General features: G+C 35.2%; 1 protein-coding gene across 1 annotated transcript in view; it reads left to right on the forward strand.

The window, feature by feature from the left end:
* The window catches only part of LOC106870025 (uncharacterized), a 112,454-nt gene that overhangs the window by 58,892 nt on the left and 26,108 nt on the right, over window positions 1–27,454 (forward strand). The window contains 2 exon segments of the mRNA XM_089365676.1: window positions 16,361–16,514; window positions 20,133–20,256. Of these exon segments, the coding sequence (XP_089221802.1) occupies window positions 16,361–16,514; window positions 20,133–20,256 (278 nt within the window).

The following is a 27,454-nucleotide window of genomic DNA, read 5'->3' on the forward strand; positions in this document are numbered from 1 at the left end:
CTTTAAACTGAGAACTTACTAATTCAAGCCCTAAATTGTAGGTTAACACATCTAAGGTAGGATTGCCCCCACTGGGACACTAAGTTCCTCCTTCCAACTTGCCATACTGTCTACATATCAAGATTGTGTCGGTGCTTTTATTTAACTATTAAAATCTTGCAGTGCTTTCTCTACGTAAATCTCCCAATCTTGTTAGAAACTGGAGATTTTAATGAAGACTACTCAACAATAACATGTTACTGCTATCTTTAGGCTATAATATACATATGAAATAATAGCTTTCCTTTCAAAAGCATCTCTGTTTATGTGTTGTGTCTTTATAATAATAATAATAATCTCATCTCTCCATTAGGAATTGGATAACTTTTACTCTAGATCACAGGAAAATTGGTTTATTTTATCACCCTCTCCTTTCCTCCTACCAATCGTAATTTAACGTGTTTCTTATTCTTACCTTCACATACCATCTTCAAAATTAAAAAAAAAACAAAAGAAAAAAAAAAACTTTTATCCTGTTAATTATATTCTATTAATTACTATTTATTTTACAGGAAGACTTGTCTCTGTTTTTGTATTGCTTTTTTTCTGTCTCATTTTCATTCTCTCAACCTTTCTACTCTCTCTCTTTTGTTTACTTGGTGCCAATTATTGTTGGCATCAAAGGTTGAGTTTTGTACATCCAGAGAAAAATGCTTATCTGGTGATATTCATGCTTTATCAAAGGATGTTTTTCATATAAGTGAATGCAGTTTTACTGTTGTAATTGTTAAATGAAATTGGATTGTGAGCTTGGCTTGATAAAATGGTATGTAACCATTTTACTAAACAAAACAGACTTTAGATGCACATAAGATGGTTAGCTCAATGGTTAGGTATGATCCACAGATCCAGATATGCCCTGCAAAGATGTGTAATTGATTAAATAGCTAGCAGTATATTTATTAGTGTTGTTTACTTTATGGAGTTCAGAGAGATTACAAGGCTACCTTAACCCTTTTGATACAAAACTGCCAACAAAGCACAGGTTAGGAGAGAGACTGGTATAACATTACCTTCAGTAAACCAGAGACTTCGTTAGTATCAATTTTAAAATATTTCTATTGGGAATTATGGAAAATAAGAGGAGAGAGAGAGAGCATGAAAGAATAAGTTTAATCCTTAAATCATTTTATGAATAACAATTAAACAAAAATCATTTAAATGAACAAAAATGGATTAAAATTCCAGCAAATGGATTTTCTTTTTTTTTTAATCTTTATTCTGTGACCTTGTTGTGAAATCAAGTATATGTGAAGATATCAATTTAGGTTTTCAATAACTCAGCTGTGGCATGGATTGTACTTTTGAAATTTGGACTAAAGAATTGTAGTCTTTTTATAGCAGGGATTTTAGAACTGATTTGGATAATTAAGTAGACTGATTATAGTTAATGCATAGTATTTGATAAACTAGCATTAAGCTAAGATCATTCCACAGTTAGACACCTAAACCGAATTCAAGCCCACATGAGGACATGTGGATTTTGCCGCCTTGCTGGATTGTGTAGTGTGATGTGTTGAGCTGGTAGGGTTTGGAAAGCTAAATGTCATGTGACTGGCAGTTTTTAATTATTTATACAAATGTAGGGGGGCAGGCAGGCAGGCTTTTAGTTGTACATGTGTCACATACGTAGTCATATATATATATACATCCAGATAGATTCTTATGCATAAATTTTATTATGCTTTTTGCTATCCATCACAAACCACAATGATGACAACAAGAACAACTAGATCTAAAACATAAACAATTGACTGGGCATTGTGAAGCCTTCGGTGATGCTCTTCATTCAGACAGGAGTTTCGTTTGGTTCCTTCTCCATCCACTTTTGATCAGACAATTGCAACAAGACGGACGAGATTTTTTTTTTTTTTTTTTTTTTTTAACAATATCTTACATGGAGAAAATGTTCTTGTTTTTATTTATGTATTTGTGTAGTTCTGTATTTCTAGCTTTGATTTATGTCATTTATGTTCCTGCTTCTTACGAGCATATCTAATTTGATCAGTATCTTAGAAGTTATGAATTATTCAAGGGCAGATTGTAATATTATTCCATCATTGGAATTGCTTATCTGTCTGTCTGCAATATTCAGTTCCAACTTGATAAATTGTCTTTCTATTATCATCATCACTGTCATTATTATTATTATTATTATTATTATTATTATTATTATCATCATTGTCATTATTATTATTATTATCATCATTGTCATTATTATTATTATTATCATCATTGTCATTATTATTATTATTACTTCCTGTCTTCCATTTTTTCTTTCTTCTCAAACCAATCCTCTTTTCTCATGTATTGTTAGATCGTAAGCAATCCTTGCTTGTTCTTTGTGTATGTGATTCATTAATCATGGTCAGACCTTTGCATCGGCATAGCTGATCAGCTTAGTTACATTCGTTGTTTCTACCCAGTTTATTTGCTACTAGAGAGTAGCAATGGTAAAATAAGCCCCACTCATGTACTCGATTGGAATCGGTACTCAGCATCCCTGCAATCAATCAATCTCTAACTACATAACTTAAGTTGAAAGGCTTTCTCTGTGCCCACTCCAACTGCTAAAAATAGCAGCTATATCTCCCTCCTATCATACAGCATCATCTTAGAAATATGGTAATTACACATTAGATAATATAGACCTTGTACAAAGAGATGGGATGGTCAAGGCTGGGATGTCTTTAATCATCCATGTTTGACCTATGCCTGAACAACAAGAAGCATTTTATACATATATGTGCCTTTTACTTTTTGTTTTTTTACAAGTTAGTAATGTGTTTTATGGTTAAAAAAATGGTCACCATGCTGTCAAGGGCTTAAATCCCTTAGTTAGGAAATGGTTGTAGATTGGTAATAGGAATAGCAGCTGCTCGTGAAATGCTGTTTCAAGTAGGCATTACATGAATTAATCTGTGTGACCCAAGCATGGCCACGGTCTAGTGACTATAAGACGTAAAAGAATATATTTTGCCAAACACTAGTCTTTGGTACTTAGTATGCAGTGGATTTCACTTAATTACTTTTGATATAATCTGCACAGCATAAAAGTGTATCACAGTGGGCGGGAGGGTGTTAGTACATGCCCATTCGTTACACACACGCACACACTCTATCTCGCTCTCTCGCTCTCTCTCTCGCTCTCTCTCTCTCTATCTCGCTCTCTCTCTCTCTCTCTCTCTCTCTCTCTCTATCTCGCTCTTTCTCTCTCTCTCTCTCTCTCTCTCTCTCTCTCTCATATTTGAATTTGTTTTCATTATTGTCTTTGTGTAATTTTTATTGTCCTAAAGTGCAACAGGTGTTGGCTAGGCAAATTGTTTTAAGATGCTTGCTTTCCAACAACCTTCTCAGGTTCAATCCTGTGATGTGTCTTCTATTGGTCCAGGCTGACCAAAGCTTTGTGAGTGGATTTGGTAGATGGAAAGTGAAAGAAGCCTGTGTGTGTGTGTGTGTGCCATCTTGTGATGCTTGTATACAAGCAGCACCATCGTACAAGCAATGTCATTCATTTCCAGTCTTCTGGAAAAAGGAAAATGTCTGGGCATGGGAAATATAACCAGATGAGGGTTGGCAACAGAAAGGGTGTCTGGCCATAGAAAAACTGCATCAACAGATTCTGTCTCAGCCATGCAAGTATGGAAAGGTGGACAGTAAGTGATGATGATGGTGGTGGTGGTGGGTATAGGAAAGTTATGGCATGTAAATGATTTATTTTAGCAATTTTGTTTACTTTTATGATGTTGAATGTCAAGTGAGAATTACGTTTCAACTTGCCCAGGATCTTTTCTCCCATCATGGAGAGAATGTCTATCTGTAATAATTTATAATTCTTCTCCTCTTATTTTGTTGTACACATTCCGTTCAGAGCTCAAAATTTAAGTGTAGGAAATACTAGGTAGAAGAATTCTAGCATTAATGGTTCACCTGTAATTCACTCCAGTAATCTGTGATAATCTGTTTACTGAAGCCTTGTTACTGTATGGGCCTTGTTTAGTTAAAAACCTTGGGATATTTTTATGGATATACAATGAAATGTAAACATGATATGCATTTGTGTTTCTAGCCTTTCTGGAAGCTAATGGCTTGAAGAATTTTGATAGTTTTCATGATATTTCTGTTTATAGCATATAATTTGTATTTATTTTATTTATTTGGAGAGAGAAAAAAAAAAAAAAGACGTACAGACAGACTGACAGAGTTTATCACCGGGGAAATATCAAGTTTCCTATCTATAACAACTTGGTCACTTATAATATCCAATATATTATAATTAAGTACCTAATAGAGTACGATTGATTTATTATTTTTTTTGCTTTTTTAGTGTATTCTGCTGTCCCGTTAAAATAACATTGACCTTCTGCATTAACCAAAGATATCTCTGTAAAAATACTATTAGAAAGATAATAATCATTAACGATTGGAAATTCTCTCGTCTTTCATTTCTCAATTATTATTATCATCATCATTGTTGTTATTAATGAAACAGCTATTTTTATATATATATATATATATATATATATATATATATATAAATAAATAATTATTTTCTTCTAAGATGTTTCGATTTTAGCAATAACTTCAATGAAAATAGAGGTCACATTCTTACACATCTTTAATCTCTACCAATCTCTTATCTGTCGGGTCATTCATTGTTGCATCTAATTTCTCTCTGCATGAGAAACAACCCATTTCTGTTTCTGTAGTCATCATCATCATCCCCACCATCACTTTCACCTGTTAAACTGCTCTTTCTAAAAAAAAAATTTTTTTTTTGGTTCTTTTGTTTCTCCTTTTTGATCTTTCTGTATAGAAAGTGGCAGCATTAATTTTAATTATCTTTTCAAATCCTTTTACAAGTAAAACAAAACTGGGTCCCATTGTGAGGAATAAAACAATGAGTAGCATTTCTTTTCTTTTTCACGATTGAATCGATTTCAATGCATCGACCTCTCGTCTTGATTTCATTGAGAAATTTTGGATAGCTTTATAGCTTTCTACTACTTTACTGTGAAATCCCTAGGTGGTGGAATTTTTGAAAAAAAAGTTTTGATAATTTCATCGAAAGACAATTTTTATTGGGAGCCTTTTTCTTTTTCTTTTTTCTTTTTGTGAGGAAAGAAAATGAACAAAATCTGGGTTGATCAACAAATCTTGGATAGCTTTTTGTAGATTTCCTCTAAATTTCCCATTTTCTGTTAGGAAAATGTGGGCAGACAACATGTTGAATAAAAATGCATGAAATCTGAAACAAAAGCATTTCGTGTGCGTGTGTGTGTGTGTGTGTGTTGGGAAGGGTGTATGCAAGAGGTCATTTCTTTCTTTCTTTCTTATATATTAATCTCCATTTTTTCTATAACCCTAATTTTTATCTATTCCTCTTTTGCATAATTTACTAATTTATTTTGTTAAATTTGTGTTTAATTTCTCTCAATTTAGTATGCCCTCTCTCGGTTTTTTTTACTGCCTGTCTGTCTGTCCCTCTCCGTGTTTCTCATATTGTGCATTTTCAAGTTCAAATCCTGCTCGGTTCCAGACATTTTTATTTATTAGCCATTTATTCTTTTGGGACTCGATGAAGTAACTATCAATAACAGTAAGATACTGTTGTTAAATTATTTGTCAGAATGTGCATGCACACACACACACACACACACACACACACACACACACACACACACACACACACGCACAATGTGTGTGTTTGCTTATGTGGCCATTCCATGTCACAATACAATTTATAATGTTACATCACTTCAATGTTCAATAATTTACATACTTATAAGGAAGTGTTGAATCGGAGGAAACTCGATATTTGCCATAAAGCTAAGTGTGTTCTTTGTCACTGTCACAAATCATATTAGCACCATTTATTTTAGTCATCCAGTTCCAATCTGTCATTAATATTGTTTCATACTTTAATCTCTCTCTCTCAGCGTATATTTAAATGTATGCAAATGTCTACAGTTCAACTGTCATTCTGCAGTCCTAATTTTTGTCACATTCTTGGAGTGCCCTTGATCTGTCAAAGTGTTGGGAAGTTGACAAATGATAGACTGATGGAAGTTTGTATGGAAATATTCCAGTGAGTTCTAATGTTTTTAATTTAACCCCTTGTTCTTTCTTGATCACTTTATAACTTTGCTAGCAGAATTTGCATGTCAGTATTTACGTGTTCAAAATGACCGAGAAATCTTGCAACAATTTTTGCATGTTGCTGCAAAATCTATCATCACCACATTATTGACAACCTCTGGCAAAAATAGTGAACAATATATTGTGGCATTATTATTAAAAGGAACAAGACTGCAAGCAAGTAGAATCATTAGCTCAGTGATATTTCTTCTAGTTCTTAACATTTTGAGCTCCAATCCTACCAAGATCAACTTTGCTTTTTATTCTTTCAGGATTGATAAAATAAAGTACAACTTAACCCATTGGTGCCCACGGTCCTTTTTTTAGGACCAGAAGGATAATCCATCATATTTCTGCAGCATCTGTATTTTTCTGAGATATCTTTAATTAGTCATCAAGACTGAAGTGTCTTTCAAATATTGTAATAAAACATTTTAAACATTGTAATAAAACAGCCAAATCCTTGTGAGTGGTTTTAGTAACAGAAACTGAAAGAAGCACATCGTGTGTGTGTGTGTGTGTGTGTGTGTGTGTGAGATATTGTATGATAGTTGTAAATGAGTGTTAGCATTGTATAATTGCATTTATGTCCAATCTTACATGAAAGCATGTCATTTCATTGTGAAATATTAACTAGCTTGGCAAAAAGTGAGGGTTAGTAATAGGAGGAGCATCTGGCTATAGGAAATCTATATTAATGAATTCTGTATGACCCATGCAAGCATGTAAAAGCTACTATAATGATGATGATGCCACCCTATACTCTCCAATGTTTAGTTTATTTCTAAATGGTTGTGTAGTGAAGGATTTTTTTTGACTGCTATATCTAGCAGCCAAAGAATGTAGAGGCTCATTCTTTAGTTTGAGATCTCCCATTGATATCGGTATATATGTAATGTAAGGCAAATAATAATGGAAATTAATTTTGGTAGCATTTGTCTGTGCCTCTCCTTCATGGAGAGGGGAGAAAATTTCCAAAATATAAAGACATGGAAAGATGTATTTGATCCCCCACCACAGTCCTTCTGGTTATTGATTATCCTTGGGGGTGGGGTCAGAAGAGAGGTGATTCCAAGATTCCACATCTCTGACATGTAGTTTGGCTTCACTCTAACGTTTGGTCATTGTTTTAACAACGGTAATATCTTTTTTTGCAAGACCTGCTGTCCCGTTTGAAAACCATAGTTGGAGAGCCAGATTTCACTGATAAACGAACCAGATGAAGTTTGTCAGTAAAACTTCTTTTGTCATCCAAAGCATATGGCAGCATTTGTCAAATAGAATCTTAGTAGTAAATTGACTCTGTGAAATTGCTGTGGTGTATATACTGCAGCCCCTTTTAAATTTGGTTTCCTTTCCATTTTCTCTCACTTTCTCATGCCCTCTACCCCACCCCTCACTCACACACGCACACATACACACACACACACACACATACACACATACATATACACATTCTAAGATAGAATTTACTCATCTACATATCTGAGAAGAACCACTTGAGAAAGACATGTCATTAGAAACTGTCAAGTTGTTTCCTTATGTTCTGCTGGTATTTGTCTGAAGCAGTTTTGTAATTCCTGAGAAAAGTTTAATTATTATGCTACGACTTCTAATTCCTTGCTATAAATTAACTACTGTGTGAAGGTGGTTATTATTGGTTGTGTATGTGTATAAACCTTATCCAGCAGTAACCATTTTCACATGGTGATTAATGTGTGTGTGTGTGTGTGTGTGAGTGTTTTACAGCTGTTTTCTCATGGTGGCATAGGTTTGATGGGTTTTCCAAAACAGTGCTCTCTGGATGGATGCCCTTCCTGTTGCCAACCCTTCTAAATACTGCTTTTGAAGGGCACACTGTGTCTATTCTAAAACTATAATGCATAGCACTCTATTTTTGTATTGAATGCTTTCTTCTTCTCACTTGTCTATACATCCATCTCTCTCTCTCCACACACATTTATATGTAGATGTGCACACACACACACACACACACTCCCACACACATACATACATATAGTCATAAATGACAGAGAGGTAGTTTGCTGAAATTTTAACGATAAGAAAATTCATATATCACAACAAATTGTTTCATAACTTAAAAGCATGTAAATAGTTTAGATTATATTTAATAATAAATTACTTACATGTCTGTGTTAATGCAAATTATTTGTTTTCTCTTGTATCATACTACATCTATGTTTTGTAGAATGATACATTGAGTTTTATTTGAATCCATATATTGTGATTTAAATATGTGTGTGTGTGTGTGTGTGTTTATATACACACATGTATGTATATGCACATATACACACCCTCATATACTGTTTTTATATGTTGATTATATTTATTTTGAGTATGATGCTGACTCAAATATATTGCAACCTCCATTCTTTTGTCTCTAAAAATCTTTTAGATGTAAGTTAAAATTTTTGCATAAGTGAGCAAGATGTCCCTGTTTTGCATCTATACTTTCATTTTATCTATATCTCCCAAAGATTTCTGTTTTACTGTTAGAATATATCAGCAATGTAACTGTCGCGTTTTAAACCGTGATATTTTCAAGTAGATAATCATTTTAAACATTATAGCCGCGCATGACCTGTGCACTAACAGAACTGATTGGCTGTTAGATGTATAGGTAAGTAGTTCCTTAACTACAATGAAGTGTAATCATTAGTTGTTGGATGTCACAAGTCTACCACCCTGTGTTTTTTTTTGTTTTGTTTTTTTTCAAAGACCTGTTGGGTTTATTGCTGGCTTTTTTTTTTTTTTTTTTAATCTTTTTAACACTCATTTGTAACAATACAGCCACCTTTGACCCTGTTTTCTTGTATTAATTTTTTTCTTCGTATACACACATAAATGTTTAACCTTTCTCGTAACAAGTCTCTTTTTTTTCATTGAGCACTGAGAAATTCGATATTTTTTTAATTGCTTTAACAATTATAAAAAATCCCCATGGCCAATACATATATATATATAATAAATGTGTGTGTGTGTAAAATACACACACATACACAATATACCTCTGCAATAAATGTGACCAGAAAGTAGTGTAAGATGATGAACAGTGTACCCCTCTCATGAGGCAAGAAATTTGTACTTCATCACACACGGATCCATGGAAATTAAATCTCTGAGACAATCATTCTCAACATCTAAGTGCTTGCCGTTGTGATCTTTCTCTCTTTCTTCCCTCTCTTCTTAACTCTCTCATTACCACAGTTTTGTTGAAATATGCTGGCTTTGTTTCAATTAGCGCTAAAAATAATGAAGACATTTTGTAAAATAACTGTCATTAATAAGCTGAGGTTTTGAACATAAATTAACATGCAATTTTAATGGAAAACTTTAAATCTCGACCTCTTTAAAACAGGAGGTTTGTATCTGAGAACCAGGATGCTTTTCAGATGGGTTAATATCAAAAGGGTTAAGGTTCTTTTTACTGCTGTGTCAGCTTCAAGTGGCGACACTCTCTTTGCTTCAGGGCAAGCATCCAGTCTTATGGACTATGCTACTATACTTCAATGTTCTTTAGTTTTATTAGTTTGTGTTAAATTGTGGCCCACTTGTATAGTTAGTGGTCTGTGAATTATGAAAGAGACATTCAGCTCTAAATATTGTCTGATCCAACTATAATTTTTTTTCTTTTCTCATTTATGGCTATGCTAGAGCACCACCTTCCAAGGTTTTAATTAGCTGTATCAACCCCAATAATTTGTCTGATTTTCTTTTTATCAATCTCTTTATCAAGTGATTGAAATCACCTAAGTTGAATGAATACAATTTACCCCAGCACACACACACACACACACACACACACACACACACACATCAAATTCCACTCACAAAACTTATGACAATAACAGCTGTTGCCTGTGTCCAACAAATTGCAAATATCCAAATTTTGTAGAACTTGTCTGATGATAAAAAATGACATCTACTGTATTTTTCCTTTTCTAGAAAATACTATGTAACACAAGCACGTCTGTGTAGTTAAGAAGTTTGTGTTGTAACCATATGGTTTCAGGTTCAATCCCACTGTGCAACACCTTGGACAAGTTTCTTCTATACCTTTGGACTGACCACAGCCGTATGAGTGAATTCAGTAGATAGAAAATAATAGAAGCCCACCATGTGTGTGTGTGTGTGTATGTATGCTACTGTCCCCATCTCTTCACATCATATCGTGGTTGTAAATGAATGTCACCATCATACAAGTGGTGTCATTTGTTTCTAATCTATGCAAACATACCTGGCCATCGGGAAATATTACCTTGCTTGAAAACAGGTGAGGGTTTGTGACAGGAAGGTCTTTTGACTATAGGAAAATACGTCTCTATGAATTCCATCCCAACCTAAGCATTGGAAAATGAACATTAAAATTGGGGTGGTGATGACTTTTTAAAAACTAATACTGTAATGCCAATCTGTTCTGAATTGAATGGAGACCATTAGCTGAAATACTTTTATGGTACTTCAGTTTCTACAGTTTGGTAGTCACTTCAGACAAGAATGTGGTTAAATACACTAGTGCTAAATTAGGTTATTTGGGCCAAGGAAGCCGAATTTGAATCTAATTTTTGTATGGACGTTTGTCTTAGTTATCCTAATCTTTACATGGCTGTATACTAAACCAGTCTGCTTCGTAGAATGGCTGGTATGTTGCACTGAAAAGGTTAATTAAAAGTTTCTCCTGTACTTGAGAATAATGTTGCTGTTGTTGTTACTGTCATCATTATTATTGCTACGGAGCAGCTTCATTTAGAAACCCTTCAGTTTCTCCCCCACCCTTGTCCACCTTACATTGCTCTATATTTCTCTCTTGTTATTCTTTAATTCTGATTATTTCCAAAGTTTTATATAAATGTTTCACATTGTACGACATCCTAAGGATATCTCTCTCTCTTCAGAAATAATAATAATAATAATAGTAGTAGTAGTAGTAGTAGTAGTCATTACCATATTCCAATATCTTAATTGTGTATCTTCATGTCTAATTAAGAGTAATTATCATGCTCGTTGTGAATTGTTAAATCAGTTACACACACACACACACACACTCTTTCTCTCTCTTTGTCTTTCTCTCTCTTTGTCTTTCTCTCTCTTTGTCTTTCTCTCTCTTTCTCTTTCTCTCTCTTTTTCTTTCTCTCTCTTTTTCTTTCTCTCTCTTTTTCTTTCTCTCTCTTTCTCTTTCTCTCTCTTTCTCTCTCTCTCTTTCTCTCTCTCTCTTTCTCTCTCTCTCTCTTTCACTCTCTCTCTCTCTTTCACTCTCTCTCTCTTTCTTTCTCTCTCTCTTTCTTTCTCTCTCTCTTTCTTTCTCTCTCTCTTTCTCTTTCTCTCTCTTTCTCTCTCTTCTTCTCTCTCTCTCTTTCTCTCTCTCTCTCTTTCACTCTCTCTCTTTCTCTCTCTCTCTCTCTCTCTCTCTCTCTCTCTCTCTTTCACTCTCTCTCTCTTTCTCTCTTTCTCTCTCTCTCTCTCTCTCTCTCTCTCTTTCTTTCTCTCTTTCTCTCTCTCTCTTTCTCTCTCTCTCTCTCTCTCTCTCTCTCTCTCTCTCTCTCTCTCTCTCTCTCTCTCTCTCTCTCTCTCAAAATATTGCATTTTTAGTTTTCAACATTATTGCTGCTCTTTGATTAGAGGGTGGATATTTGTGTGAGGTTTCATATTCAGATTTAATTGAACGGGTCTATTTTAATTGAGTTCAAAGGTTTATCGGTAAGTTAGTAAAGTGTGTATTCACAGACTTACATTATAATTCTATTTTCATTTTATTCCAGGTGTGTGTGTGTGTGTGTGTGGGGGGAAGGGAACGGGAACAACAACAGATATTTAGCTTTAAAACTTACATAAAACAATTTTACAAATGGCAAGGTTACATGAAACATTTGATATGCTTTAGACATGTTCATACATACTAATGATTAGATCTTTACCAGTAGTTTGTTTATCATGATGACAGATCCATAAGGAAAACGAGATAATTAGGTCTTGTAACTTGTGTGTTTACTACTACTGCTACTACTACTACTTATTATTGTTATTCGTTAGCAGCATTTTGCCCATTGCTACATTCTGAGTTCAAATTCGTTTGAGGTTGACTTTGCCTTTCATCCTTTCAGGGTCGATGAGTTAAGTACCAATGAAACACTGGGGCCGATGTAATCAACTAGTCCCCTCTCCTCAAATTTCGAGCCTTGTGCCTTTAGTAGACAAGATTATTATTATTATTATTACCATTATTATTATAATTAAGGTGGTGAATTGTCAGTCATTAGCGCACTGAGCAAAATGCTTAGTGGAATTTCATCCCTCTTTATTTTTTCTGAGTGTAAATTCTGTCAAGGTTGATTTATCCTTTTCATCCTTTTGTGTTAAATAAGTACCAGTTGAGCACTGGGGGTCAATGTAATCAACTAGTCCCCCCCCCCCCCCCCCAAGGACTTTATCATTAAGGGGGCAACCTGGTAGAGTCGTTAGCTTGCTTAGCAGCTTTCCATCTGTCTTCACATTCTGAGTTCAAATTCTGCCAAGGTTCTTTTTTGCTAAATAGAATAAGTACCAGTTGAACACTGGGGTTCGATGTAATCGACTTAACCCCCCACTCCCCCAAATTTCAGGCCTTGTGCCTATATAGCCTAAAGGATTATTAACTTTACTGAAAGCCGTAAACTGGCAGAGTTGTTAGAGAGTTGGACGAAAATGCATAGTGGCATTTCTTCTGGTTCTTCCCATTCTCAGTTTGAATCTTGCTGACGCTGACATTGCCTTTCATCCTTTCAGTGATAATGAAAATAAGAACCAGTTGAGCAATGGGGGTTGATGTAATAAACTAACGCCTCCCCTCAAAAGCTGCTGGCTTTGTGCCAGAATTTGAAGCCTTTATTATTATTATTATTATTATTATTATTATTATTAGGCTACTTAGAGACTTTCATCCTTCTGGGGTCAGTAAAGGACCAGTCGTATATTGGGGTTGATGGTATCAAACCCCACCACCACCGCCCAAATTACTAGCTCTGGGCTTAAATTTAGAAATTATCATTATTGAATGCGATGAGCAGGCAGACTTGGAGTGGCAGGAAAAGAGCACTTTCCAACATTTCTTCTGACTCTTTACATTCCCAGTTCAAATCTCACCGAGGTCAGCATGACCTTTCCTCCTATTGTTGATAAAATACCATGATAGTCACAAAGTCAGTGCAATCAATTCCCACGAATTGCTGGCCTTGTGTCTAAATTGAAATGGATTGTGATATTCCTTCTGGTCTTCATGTTCTGAATTGAAATTGGTTGCCATGGTCAACTTTGCTTTTCTTTCATCCTTCCAGGGCCTTCATCCTATATTAGAAATGAGCTGGCAAAGCCACTCCCATGCCAGACAAAATGCCTAACAACATTTCTTTCATTTTTACATTCTGAGTTCAAATTCTGTCATGGTTGACTTTGCTTTTCATCCTTTCTGGGTTGATAAAATAAGTACCAGTTGAGAACAGGGGTCAAGGTAATCAACTAACCCACTTCTTTACAATTTCAGGCCTTGTGCATATGGTAGCTGTAGTAGAAAGGATTATTATGGAAGGCATTTGATTAGCATAATCTAACTTGGGTACATGGCTATAAGTACAGGAAAGGAAGCAATTGATTCAAGTGATTCCTTTCGGTGACTTGTACTGTGTTGCCCTTGGAATGGTGAAAGGCAAAGATGACCTCAGCAAAAAGAGACAATAACTACTGTTGTATGACATTTTCTCTGTTAGTTCTATAGTCAAAGTACTAAGTGTCAGCATGTTCTGTTTAATAGTTTATAATTAATACTGTTCACTAATGAGTAATTAGGTCAATTGAGTTTAAAGAAGTGAGAAAGAATGGAAGGTAAGGAAAAGGCTGTTGTAATAAAATGCCTCTTGTAGGTTATTATCGAAGATAGATGTGGGAAGGGAGATGATTAAACTCAGGGACTTGACTCGGAGTCGGCAACTCAATCCACCAAAATGTTTTTTTGTCCTTTTGGTGCCTTCCTCAACTGCCAGATAAATATCTTTACCTCTGTCTAATACAGTGGCATAATATCATTGAATAGTTCCGCGCGCGCGCGCGCGCGCACGCGCACGCACACACACGCACACACACACACACACACACACACACACACACACACACACACACACACACACACAGTGTTTGTGTGTGTATATATTGAGGAACTTAAATGCATGCCACTTGAGGGAAGTTAGATAACATGATCATGATGATGATATTCCAGATTGAAATTATCTCATTAAATACTATTTAATGTTTCTTTAATGGATGGATTCAAAAATTGTTCTCCACCTCCTCTCCCACTTTTCTCCTCGCTTTCTCCCTCTCTTTCACTTTGTCTGTTGTTCTTTCTACTCTCCCCCCTCTCTCTTTCCATCTTTTCTCAACCAACTCATTCACTTCTACCTTTCTTCTCTCTTCTTCTCTCCAGTAATTCATAATTCAAAGAGACATTTTTACATTTTTTTCTTTATTTTTATTTTTTAAATAATTATATAAAATTAATTTATGTAATTTAAGTACATTTAATAATTTTCTATTTTGATAGGACATATTGTTTTCACCCCCCCCCTCCCTCCCTCCTCTGCCATTTATCTAAACTTTGTTCATGAAATGACTGAACAGACATTCTCATTCATCTTCCATTTAGACATTCTTTGCACAGTTCAAAATAATCCAACTTTCTGCTTTGAAAAGTCTCTCATGTTCTAAATCTAAGCCATGATAATTCTCGTGTCTTGTGATTTAATCAAATATTTGTTTCAATTGTGTGAATTGGGCAGGAACCAGATCAATGAGAAAATATTTGTGAGCTTGTGGTAACTAGTAAGGGTGAGGTACATCAGGAATGTTGGTATGTCTTGGGGGTGGAATAGGGGTGGAACACATCACTGAATATAACCCATGGCTGAGATGTCCTCAGAGTTTAAATATTCAGCCTCATGGAAATGGAATGGTCTAAAGAAGACGAAAATGTTTTGTTTGTCCCAACCATATCCATATCAGCCTTGACTTAGCAAACTAATGTGACCATCTACCCCACGTTTTTTTTTTTTAATGACACTATATCAGATTCAGCAGGATATAGTCCGTCACCTGCAGCTGTTCGGCTTGGGCAGACTTCAGGTTGGCCAGCCCTGTGGTACACCAACCTAGAGTTCTGTCCATCTGAACTTCAAATTCTCTACTTCTATCCAGCTGATACTCTTTAATTCCTCCTCTCCCTGTTGTTTTCTGCCTCACAACAGAGAACAGCCTTAAGTTAGCTCCCTTATAAATCTCCAGTGACTTCATTTGTACTAATTAGTAAACTCAGGAAAGGTTCAGGCATGTTATTAACAGGATTCATTTCCATTATTACTCCAGGTGTTATTAAGGAATACTTCTCTCCTGTCTTCAACTATTTCTCTTACCCACCTTCCGTACTTTCTTCTCCCTTTTCTCTCATTTTCTCCATTCTCTCTCTCTCTTTTCTCTTAGTACAATCTTTCTACTTGTTTTTGTTTTTTATTTCAAATCTGTGTGTGTGTGTGTGTGTGTGTGTGTGTGTGTTCACTTTTTTGAGGTAGGTTTGTAAATAATATTTGATTAATCTCACTGAAAATACTATATTTCTATTGTAGAACATTTTCATTTTAATTTAAACTTAATTTTATTTTTAGCAGATAACGATTTAAATTTTTAACCAGAGAATTAAAAATATTCTTCATTTTAGGTTATTTTTTAACTTAAAGAATCCTTACATTTTGTTTGTTTTCAGTATTTTTAAAACAATACTAATTTCTACCTCTTATTTCTTTTGAAATGCTTCACCTGAATAATTTGTAACGATTTATTGAAATTAATATTTTATTAAAAATATTTCAGTTATTACAGTTTCATTTTATTATTTTCAGAAAGAGAAAAAAAATAAGGGAAATTTAAAAAAAAATAATTATAATAATATTTACTTTTTTTTTTAAAGCATTTATTCACATTTTTCTTTTGTTTAATGTTTAAAACCTGTAAATTGTTGTACAATAATACCTGTAATTTTTGAAGGAATTCTGTTTGAATAAAATTTTTTAAAAACTTGTCTACAATCAACAAAAAAACTGTATGTTTTATACTTATTTCTAAGTTTTTATTTTCTTTTGTTTAGTGTCATTACAAGATATACATCTTCGCAAACCTTACCGAAGCAATATTGCCCCTGATCAACAAGTTGTTTCAAGTTCAACCATGCCAAATGCTATGCGGATCACTTACCACCAGTGTGACAGGGCTCCAGCTTTGGAAAAACTAGACAGATTTCGGTACGAACCATTCCAGTCTTTTCTCTTTTTTTTTTTTTTTTATATGCTTTATTTGGGCAGACGTGGTTGCACGACACCTTGAGCAAGTGTCTTTATTATAGCTCCAGGCTAACCAAAGGCTTGTATGTGGACTCAGTAGATAGAAACTGAGAGAATCTCCTCATGTGTGATTGTCTCCTTACCTTGGATATCTCAGTTGATATAAACAAGCATCAATGTCATATAGTCAATGTCATTCATTTCCAATGTTCCATGAAAACATGTGCAGTCAAGGGAAAATATTACAATGCTTGGAAACGTGTAGGGGTTGCTGACAGGAAGGGCATCCAGCTATTGAAAATTTACCTCAACAAATTCTATCCAACCTATGCTGGCATGGTAAAGTGGATATTATAATGGTGATTGATTGCAACAAATGCAATATTCTCAGAGTTGGTTGTTCTTAGTATCTGAAGTTATGATTAGCTCATCAGTTGGGTAGCAGTCGTAAAGCACTGGTGAGGGCATGCCTTCATCAATAATTTTAAAAGTGTAAAAGTATAGTTTTTTTTTTTTTTTTTTTTAAATTTTAAATTTTAAATCCATGTATAACAGATTTTATTAGATGGCAAAGCAGATTAGATTGGGTTGGCTATTTTGCTTGAAGGATTTGAATGCATTTAATCTACATTTCTTGCTTTGACATTGAACTAGGATTAAACTAATTCAAGAATATGCCTCTTTACCATTTAGCTTGTATCTCTAAAACACCATTATTAATCGTTTTTCAAAATTAAAAATAACATACTTAAAATGTGAAATTTTTGTCCCCCCCCCATCTCCGTTTGTGCATCATAATTCTTCGAAAATAGAAATAATCTACTCCTTCATTTTATCTGGAGAAATATAGCAGCCTATAGAAACTTGGCAATTAATTCTGCTGGTTCTTTCTCTCTCTTTTTTTTTTTTAAATTAAATTTATTTTTATTTTTTATTTATTATAGTTCAATCAGGCAGTTAATTAGAATTGACACTTTGGGAGGATGGCTGATCTTTGCTGCAGAACTTTCTGCATTATAACAATCTAAGGGATTGGCTTTTAATGTTGGTAAACTTCAAGGGAAGAAAAAAAAAAAAGAAAAGAAAAAAACAAAACAAAACAAAAATATTGCGTTTAGGTTTGCTGAGAAAGTTTTTGAGTAAATGAAGCTGGTTAATGTATGCTGCAACAGTAGGATGCGATATTGAAAGAGATGGGATAAGAATGAAGGCTACCATTCCTGTGTCAGTAAGGAGTGGTTAGTGTCTTTTTCGATCATTTAACTTTGGTGATGGGGTCAAAAAATAATACTTCAGATTTTAGTTGAAATTCATGCAGCTTTGGAAGTCTGTATGAGTAGACATTGCCTAAATGTCTGTGTGATTTAGTGTCATGTCACCCCTTAACCTGCTAACATTCGGATTGTTCTGATAAATAGAATACTTATTTATTCGCATTGTTTTGAATGAATCGTGTATTATCTCATAGCTTTGAGATTTCTGCTTTTCTGGCTCCTGTCTCGGCTATCATGTAACTAGCATCATCGTTACTTTTTAAACTTACATCATATAGTCTACATTTTCCTTTGCTGACTCCACTTCATTTAAGTTCTGTTTTCTCATGCTAGTACATGATTGCATGGGAAGTTGAGACAGATCTTGTAACTGGATGCTCTTCCAGTCACCAACTCTTACCCGTTTTCATGTAAGGGGATTTTTGTATTCCAGAGGTCTTCAAAAGCATAGAGCGACTGGTCATGATGTCAACAAGGACAAGTACTGAGAATCAGCATATGCATAAACGGTTGGAGGCAGCTGGGAGGAAGGAGATGGGCTTTGTGCAGTTTCTGTGTCCCAAATTCATTTACGAGATATTAGTTGACCTAGGGCTATAGTAGAAGACATCCAAGTTGCCATATAATGGGGCTGAATCCAAAACCATGTAGTAGTTGCAAAACAATTTTCTTGAACACCCAACCACATCTGCAACTTAAAAGATTTTAAAAGGGGTTGAATGTCTGATTGTCCCTCCACCATCGCTTGACAACCAATGCTGTTGTGTTTACATCCCCATAACGTAGCAGTTTGGCAAAAGAGACCGATAGGATAAGTACTAGGCTTACAAAGAATAAGTCTCGGAGTCAATTTGTTCAACTAAAGGCATGCTCCTGTACGGCAGCAGTCAGGTGACTGAAATAAGTAAAAGAGTAAATAAGCATTACAATCCTACAAAATATTTTAAATGCTAAAGGGTTAACTGCTCTGAGCAGCCCTAAGCACCACCATAAGATCTCTGTCCTTTCCACTCTATGCATACACAAAACAGCAACAGTACCAATAACCTCTTTGACCCTCTGCTGGTCTAGACATGTAGCACTTTTTTCCTTTTCTAGCTTGGCGATTTTGGTATAACTGGAACAATGGATTTGCTTATAGCACAGAATCAGTCAGATGGTAACCTGCATGCCATAGGTCTGTTCCATTTAAGCTCACCTGGAATTACACAACAGAAACTAGTTGGCCTACTTTCTTTTGTTGATTTCCCCAAGAAAGCCAGTGACACTGGTGTTTTCGTTGAGTCTCCTCTCTGATATACTACTATTGTTAATGTAGTAAGATTAGTAGAGCACCAAACTAACTATTTTTGCACTACTGGGTTACATTGTATTGCGTTCAATGTAAAAATCATCTAAGTACTGGAGCTGATTAGATCAACTATATCTCTTCTCTCAACCATGACCATGTGCTTCTGTCAGAAGCATCACCATTACTACCACCATCATTGTTTATGTCTCTTTTTCCCTCACTGGGTCACTGCCCTGAAGGTTTTACTCAAGCAAATTGGCCCCAGTTTGATGTTGGTCCCTTTGGCCAATATTGCTGAGTTTCAGAGTTGTAAACAAAGACTGCTTGTCAAACAGAAGAAGGAACATATACAAAGACACACGCCCACGCATTTTCATGTACAAAATACAGGGTGGGCTTCCTTACAGTTTCCACATACCAAATTCACAAGTCATTGGTTGATCTGAGGCTGTAGTGGACTCTTACCCAAGGTGCCATATGATGGAACTGAACCTGGAACCACCTGGTTACAATGTGAACTTCTTAACCACACAGCTATGCCTGTGCATATATATATATATATATATATATATATATATGCACACCCCTTTGGTGCTGCATATATATTTATCTTATTATTCATTTCATCTTAAAATTAAAAATTTTCGGATTTGGTTAATGCAAGTTTAATCGGGTGACTGTTATATTTATTGACAATATTCTAAATATATTTGCAATTCAAAATAGTCATCCTTTGCTTTCACTTTAGTCTTTAATCTTTTCTCAACTGAAGTGCATGACATACGTTTAAATGATGGGCAATTGTATATACCTACACTTCACTAGAAGACAGCTGCGGTATTTGCTCTAGCTTTTTAGAGGTCAACTTTGCCTTTGTTAAAGTAACAACCAACTGGAGTCAGTTCAGTCAGCTAACCCTAGTCTCTCTCTCCCTTGAAAAATTTATACCTTGTGTTTTAAAAACCTAAATTAGAAGGTAATATTACAAAATGATCTCTTTCTTGTTTTTTCCAGGGAGGATGGAAAAGATAGTATCAAATTTTATACAGATTCTCATTTCTTTGTTGATTTCTGGTATGCTGAGATGCAAAAGGATATTGAACAGAAAAAGACAGAAATTAAAGCAAGAAAAAAGAGAGTAAGTTCTAGTTTGAGTCAACTTTGCAAAACTTTGCTAACAAATAATAAGTTTGTCTTGTTTTTTCTCTTTTTTGTTTTCAGTATATTTTTACCATTTTCTTTTTCATTTAAAGAGGAACATATATTTGTGATTTGCTCTGTACATTAGTCTTATAAATGTGTTAGGTGGGTGTATAGTTAATGGAAACCAAAAAAAAAAAAAACCCTTATAAATCTTCGGAAAGAACCGGAATATGAAGAATGCTAATTTGAAACACGCTAGTATTTTGCGGCAGTTTACATGCACATGCATGCACACCAATCTTCACATGCATCTGTGTACTTTTTACTGAGACAATTTGCACATCTATTTTGTTGCCAACAATTTAGTCTTTCTAGTATTTTTTTGAATTAAATTGTGTTTAGCAACTTCATTATCCCTGACAAATTTTCATTGGGTTTTGAAACCATGTCTATCTTATTCCGTGTTACCCTGATGGTTTTCTTTCAACAAAATCCTTTATTGCTGTTTTAAGTATTGTGAAGGGTGTGGTTCACTGATGAGATCAGAATAAGACTACAACTTGTCTGGTGTTATCTCCCATAGTTGCTGCAGAGAGATTTTAGTTAATATATTTTTTTCCTTTTGGTATCGTCATTTATTTCTATGCTTAAAGTGTTAACAGTAAACTTTTTGTCTTAATTTGAACAATTTTTCTCTTCTGTTCTTTGTCATTTATAGTAAAACAAAAAAAATTTTTTAAACTCTCCAAAACTATGCAATTTGGTGTTGAATATTTTTATACACATGTTCTGTGGTTCATTTTCATTTCCTTCATATATATATATATATACACATATATATATATATATCTGTGTGTGTGTGTGTGTGGTAAAAATGAAAGTGCTATAAACAGATCAACACACTTCTCTTTGTTTCAGGCAGGTCGTATACTTGACTGCACAAAATCATGAATATGTTTCTGTTAATTTTGTTATGAACGATAGTGGATGATAAAACTGTTACTTACTCTCATTCCTAACTCCATCTTGTGTTAGTACTTTATTAACTAAAGTGGGGTTGTACTACCTTATTATACCTGCTGTTAGTTGTCCAGCTGGAAGATTACTTTTCTTAGTCTAGTACAGCAAACTACCAACCTGTATGCTTTATAGTCAAAATTGTAAAGCTGAGTGTATGTATGGTGTGTGTGTGTGTGTGTACCTATGTGGTTCTTCCAAAAAATCCTTTAATGTGAAATTTCCTTATAGTTTTAACATTTCTTAGTATTTGTTCATATGTGAACTGAAATTTTAATTTGCAATTTTAACATCACTAGTAAAATTACTGCAGTTATGTAACAAAGGCCAAATGCAGTAATCTTTCTTAATTCTTATTTTTTTATTTTCATTATAAGAATTATTCTATTTTTTTAAAAATATAACTAAGAACAGATTTATCATCTTAAAATTGAATGAATTACTTCCCTTTGACATGAACTGCAGTTAGCAGTTTTAAGGCGAAAACTACTTTGTTAAATTAAGCTGCAAGAAAGCTCTCACTTGTAATGCGTCGAGCGAAAAAGGATTGGCCTAGCTTATTCCTTCTAAATACAGTTAAGGGGAAATCCGAGAGGGAAAGAGCTGTTATATCTTTAAATGTAAACTCCAAAAGCAGTGATACAAGATAACTATGAGTAATAAAAAATGAGAACTTGCATTTTAAATCTGTCTCTTTCGTTAGGACTTGCCTTGTAAAACAATGCTGAAGATACCCATGCTTATACAGGTATATTTGTTCCTTGAAACGTATGTGCGTGCATCACACACATTCACACACACACACAGCAAATACAATCGATTGTATTTGAAAGAAAAGATCAGATGTTAGAAGTACAACGGAAGACTTTTCTCATGTAGACATGGGTAATATTGTATCGTTAAGATAGGATTCTAGGGGACACATGGAGAAGCCAGTTATCTATCTTCTACATGGTTGCTCTATTTGCTAGAAATAGCAGTTGTATCTCCTTGAAAACCGGTTATCAGAGTGCTAAGAAGCGACATTAGTTGCATCAATCTTTTACTTGCTGACTGCTTCTGCCTCATGGTTAAGTATTTAGAATCGGGAAGGATTTTGTAGTATAAAGATATTTCTTTTTACATTATGAATGGAATTTTACTAAATTTTCTTTCAAAACGAACCAAAAAAAAAAAATAATAGCCTCTACCACATGATAGCTATAAACGACATATGTAAAATTACTGTTTCACATATCTGCACATACATATATGTATGTGAGTGTGTGTGTGTGTGTGCGTATATAAATATATGCATGTAGATTCATGTACATACATGTATACTTCTATGTAAGTGTCAGTATTCATTGATGGTGAAATTTTCTGAGGTGACGGAGGTTTCGCAAATTCTATAAGTCCCAAAGTATGCTACATTTTACTGTAAAAGACATGAGATTAATGCCTGGCTAGTTCTGCACAGGCATCATATCAGATACGTGTGTGCAGAGGCTGTGTGTATAAGCTCTGACTATTATATCAGATACGTGTGTGCAGAGGCTGTGTGTATAAGCTCTGACTATTATATCAGATACGTGTGTGCAGAGGCTGTGTGTATAAGCTCTGACTATTATATCAGATACGTGTGTGCAGAGGCTGTGTGTATAAGCTCTGACTATTATATCAGATACGTGTGTGCAGAGGCTGTGTGTATAAGCTATGACTATTATATCAGATACGTGTGTGCAGAGGCTGTGTGTATAAGCTATGACTATTATATCAGATACGTGTGTATAAGCGATGACTATTTTCTTATGGGTTGCAAGTTCATTTCCACTGTCAGCGTTTCATTGTTTCTTGGCAGAACAATTGATTCTCAATGATCTCCGTTTGCACGTCCACCAGAAAGAAATAGGGGTGGGTGCCAGACGTTCCGATCACACACAGTAAAGTTGCGGACTACAAATGTAGGTGATTGTGTGTGTGTGTGTGTGTGTGTGTGTGTGTATGAGTGATTGTTAGTGTACAACATGTATGCGTGAATGTGTGTGCGTATGCGAAACCCACAAAGCTTTCGAACTGTTTGCCCTGTGTAACTTATGTTTAAGTATATCCCACCCACGACACACACACACACACACATGTGCATGCTCGCTCGCTCACACTCACACTCAACAAACACACACACACTCAACAAACACACACACACTCAACAAACACACACACACCATTTCAGTACAGAAAGGTTTTTCAGTTGTTAACATTGTATTATGGCTCTTAGTCATCCGAGTTCACTTTCTTGTTTTCCATGACTCATTGCTTTGATCTGCCTGTATCCATGGTTCGACTCACACTGTCAGCTATGCCAGTGTTCACAGAAGCAAAGCCAGTCGTGCATGGTTATACATATGAATGTATATATATATATGTATATATATATATACAGCAGCTCCACTGTGAAATACGATGGTGTAGGATGCAGAAAATATAAGGGCTTAGTTGTATGACTCTTAATTAGGCATTGTAAGCTCCTAATCATCAGGTCTGGTCCCTACTGCTGCTGGTACTGTCAAACAGTTTTATGGTATATAGCCTTATGAAATATTAAAAGGCATAGTAACTTTGAGATATAGTAGTTTTGCTTTTGTTTATTTGGTTTTTTTTTTTGGTTTTTGTTTCCTTATAGAATGAAGCTTGGTTATATAGCGGAGATGTATAGTGTAGCCATGCAGTATTGTATGGTGTTTGGAGCTCTTCCAATGTTTTTCTTAATTTAAATAGATGCTGTAAGCATTATGTCAGGGCTTTCAAATTACTCCAAGACTAGTTACACGAGTTCCTTTTCGTAGGAGCTTAATCCCTTTCCTCTGGCACCCACCATATGGGCATGGGAATCTAGCCAGACTATTGCTGATTATTATAATGATGATGATGATGTTGGTGATAGTACTGATGATGATGATGATGATGATGATGATGAGGGCTGGCTGAATGATTAAGGATGAAAAGTTTTACATTGATAGACTGCTCCTGATCAATTTTAAGTGAAGAAAAAAAGCCAACAAAATGTCTGGTGGTTGGAGAGTAGGTATTTGATGAATGTGGCTGCATCGGCTATTTGCTGAATCACACTGGATTATTAAATACAGCCACTTAGCCATTATCGGCAGCACCGATTTTGAGCTTCAAAGAGCAACCAAGAAATATTAACTCTGAGTGAGTCAGCATTATAGTAGGGGGTATTATAGTAGGGGTTTTCTGTCAAACAAAATTGTGGGCTTCTTTTTTGATTTGTGATTAATAATTGGAGGGACTTTAACTTTGTATTCCTAAAGACTTCGGAAAAGACATTCATATGACAATATTTTTGCTTCTTTGTAAGGCATCATGCCTACTTTGAAAAATAAAAAAAAAAAAAATTTAAGTGGGAGAAGAGAGAAAGAGGGAGTGTGAGAGAACTAGAACAATTAGCAAATGACCTGCCCTAATGAGTGGAGTTATGTACTCCGATGATGACTACATTACACAACAACACAAGCAGGAGAGAATAAGTGGGTTATTGCGGAGAAAACCATTTATTTCTTAAGAAAGAACTGAAGCAGTCGAGGGTTTATTTGTTTTGTTTTTTTGAGAAGGAGACAGGAAGTTGTAATGATTTTAGCTTTGGCTGAGAGGGACATTTACAACATAAGTGAAGCGAAATGGTTTCAATGGGCAATCAAGCCTATGAAGTGGGCATGGCTCATTAGAAGTATAATGATGACAATAATAACAAATTGTAAGTAATTTATAAATATACACACGCGCATGCACACACACACACACACACACACACACACACACACACACACACACACACACACACACACAAAGTACTTGAGCTCTAAAACCGTGGAATTTTTGCTTCTCACGGCAAACTAACTTATTTCATTTTTTGCACTTTATAGACTCTGGACTGTTTGTAGACCACATCTAATATTTTTTTTCAGATAGAATGCCTTTATGCCAACTTGACCAACTAGAAATACAAGTTAAATATTTCCTGAAATCACACTCTGCCATTTTGAAAAGTGAAAGGGCCCATGTTGTTCTAGATATACTATGTGTGTGTGGGGTGGGGGTGGGTGGGAATAATCACACCTGGAAAATGTTTCATCATGGAACTGCTTGGACAGGGTTCAGTTCCTAGTCATTGTTATTCAACTAATAATAACAGTAAGTTTCTTTTTGTGTACATTTGCCAGTATGGAAAGGTAGATGTAGAATATTGATCACACACACACACACACACACGCACACACACACACAACTCTTAGTGTGTGTGTGTATGTATATATATATATATATATATATATAAATGTATTTTCTCTTGCTAAGTCTGGGTGGGGGGGACAACATTTACGATCTTAGTAAGTCCTCTGAGAACCTGATCCTGTCAGTGTTCCATATAAATTATTGCTGATCAACATCTGCAGGAAACACGTGAGCAGGGAGAGCATTCAAGAGGAGTCATTCTACTGAGAAGGATTGGCTATGCATAGTTGTTAATGAAGGGTCATTGAAGAGGAGCAGCACTCTTTGTGATGTAGTCTGAGATATGTTGTGGATGGGCTTTCACCAGAGGAGATCCGCAGTAATAGTTAAGCCTGTTTGGAGTGACTTTGAGGTCTGCAGACTAGTGCTTCTCATGTGTAGAGGTGCAGTACAGTGGTGTTTTCTTGATAATATAAGTAGTGCAGGTTTTTGTTTATTGCTGTTAAAGAGACAAGGTTGGCATGGCTCCACTGGGTAGGGCATTCATGGTTTCCATTTATGAAATTGATGCAGGTTTTGTGTGTGGAGTCTAAGGTTCCATGGAGTTGATGCATTGGTTGGGGAAGGTTAGGGTGGAATGAAGGTTTATATCATTTGCAGAAGAATGAGGTACTATTGGATGTGACTGTAATTAGGTTGTTGAAGCAAAGAAAGAAGAGACTGGGAGACAAACCCAAATCCTGGGGAGCACCAGAGTTGAGATCATTGTAGGAAATGCTCTGTCAACACCTGCTGCAGTAGTGTGACCTGATAGTGAGCTACTGATCTAGTAGATGAGAAATGGATAGGGTCCATTGGTGGGGCATTTGCATGTCGTACGTGATTGAAATCTTTACTGGGGTCTGACATGTAGTGTTTGTGTTTAACTGTTCAATGGACGTTCAAGTTGAAAATCCATCACGAGCATTTCATTGTATTTACAGGAGGCTCACTTAATTCTACATTGTCTCAGCTGCTGAAAGTCGTTGTCATCTGGGAATGTGAGCTCTGATTGAGTATCTTCCCATCCCTGAAGAGATTTATCTCTTTATCATTCAGCTTTGTCTGTCAAATGTAATTATTTATTCACAATGTTTTTAATTAGTTATGCATTTATCTCGTAGTTTCAAGATTTTAGTGATGTGATTGTTTATTTTTGGAATGACTTTGTAGGGTAGGTGTGAGAGGCCAGATTTGGCTGGTGTGAACATAAAACCTGTGGAATAGTTAGGCCAGATATAGCCAGTTTAAATACTAAAGGATTATATTAGGTGCCTCAGAAACAAAATCCTTTAAAAATCAGTTTTTCATAAGCTCCTCAAAGTTTTAGAGACCTGTTGAAATGGAAACATTTAAGCATATGCTTTTGTAAGAAAATTATGTACCATGGAGTAGGTCACCTCAATGAATTAATTCTCTATCAGAATATATTTCTGATTTAGCTTGAAGATTGTTATAATTCCTTGGAAGAATATGTTGGTCTTAGAACTAAAGGATTTCAATTATAGCTAAGTTAATTATGTGCATCAATCACTATCCAAAATAAATCTTATGGCGGTTTGTAGTAGATTTGGCAGTTAGTATACAAAGAGAAATTATATAACACACGCACACATACACAGTACCAAAGTTAATTGATTTAACTAGAATTTATTTCTAGATTAACTCTCAAGTAATTTCTAATCTTGTTGTAACAGATCTCTAGAGCTTATGTCTCCAATTAATGAAAGGACTTGAGTTTGGCAGTTATGGTAGAGCTGTGCTGACCCTTGCTTTTGCGTGTGTGGGTGGGTGTCTTTGTGAAACATGTCAGCTGAAAACATAATTCCCAGTGTATATGGTTGTGTGATTGAGTGCATTGAAGAAATCAAATATGTCTCCTGACATTGACGTTCTCCCTCTCTCCC

This window comes from Octopus bimaculoides, chromosome 18, assembly GCF_046866305.1.
Source record: "Octopus bimaculoides isolate indiv1 chromosome 18, ASM4686630v1, whole genome shotgun sequence".
NCBI classification, from domain to species: domain Eukaryota; kingdom Metazoa; phylum Mollusca; class Cephalopoda; order Octopoda; family Octopodidae; genus Octopus; species Octopus bimaculoides.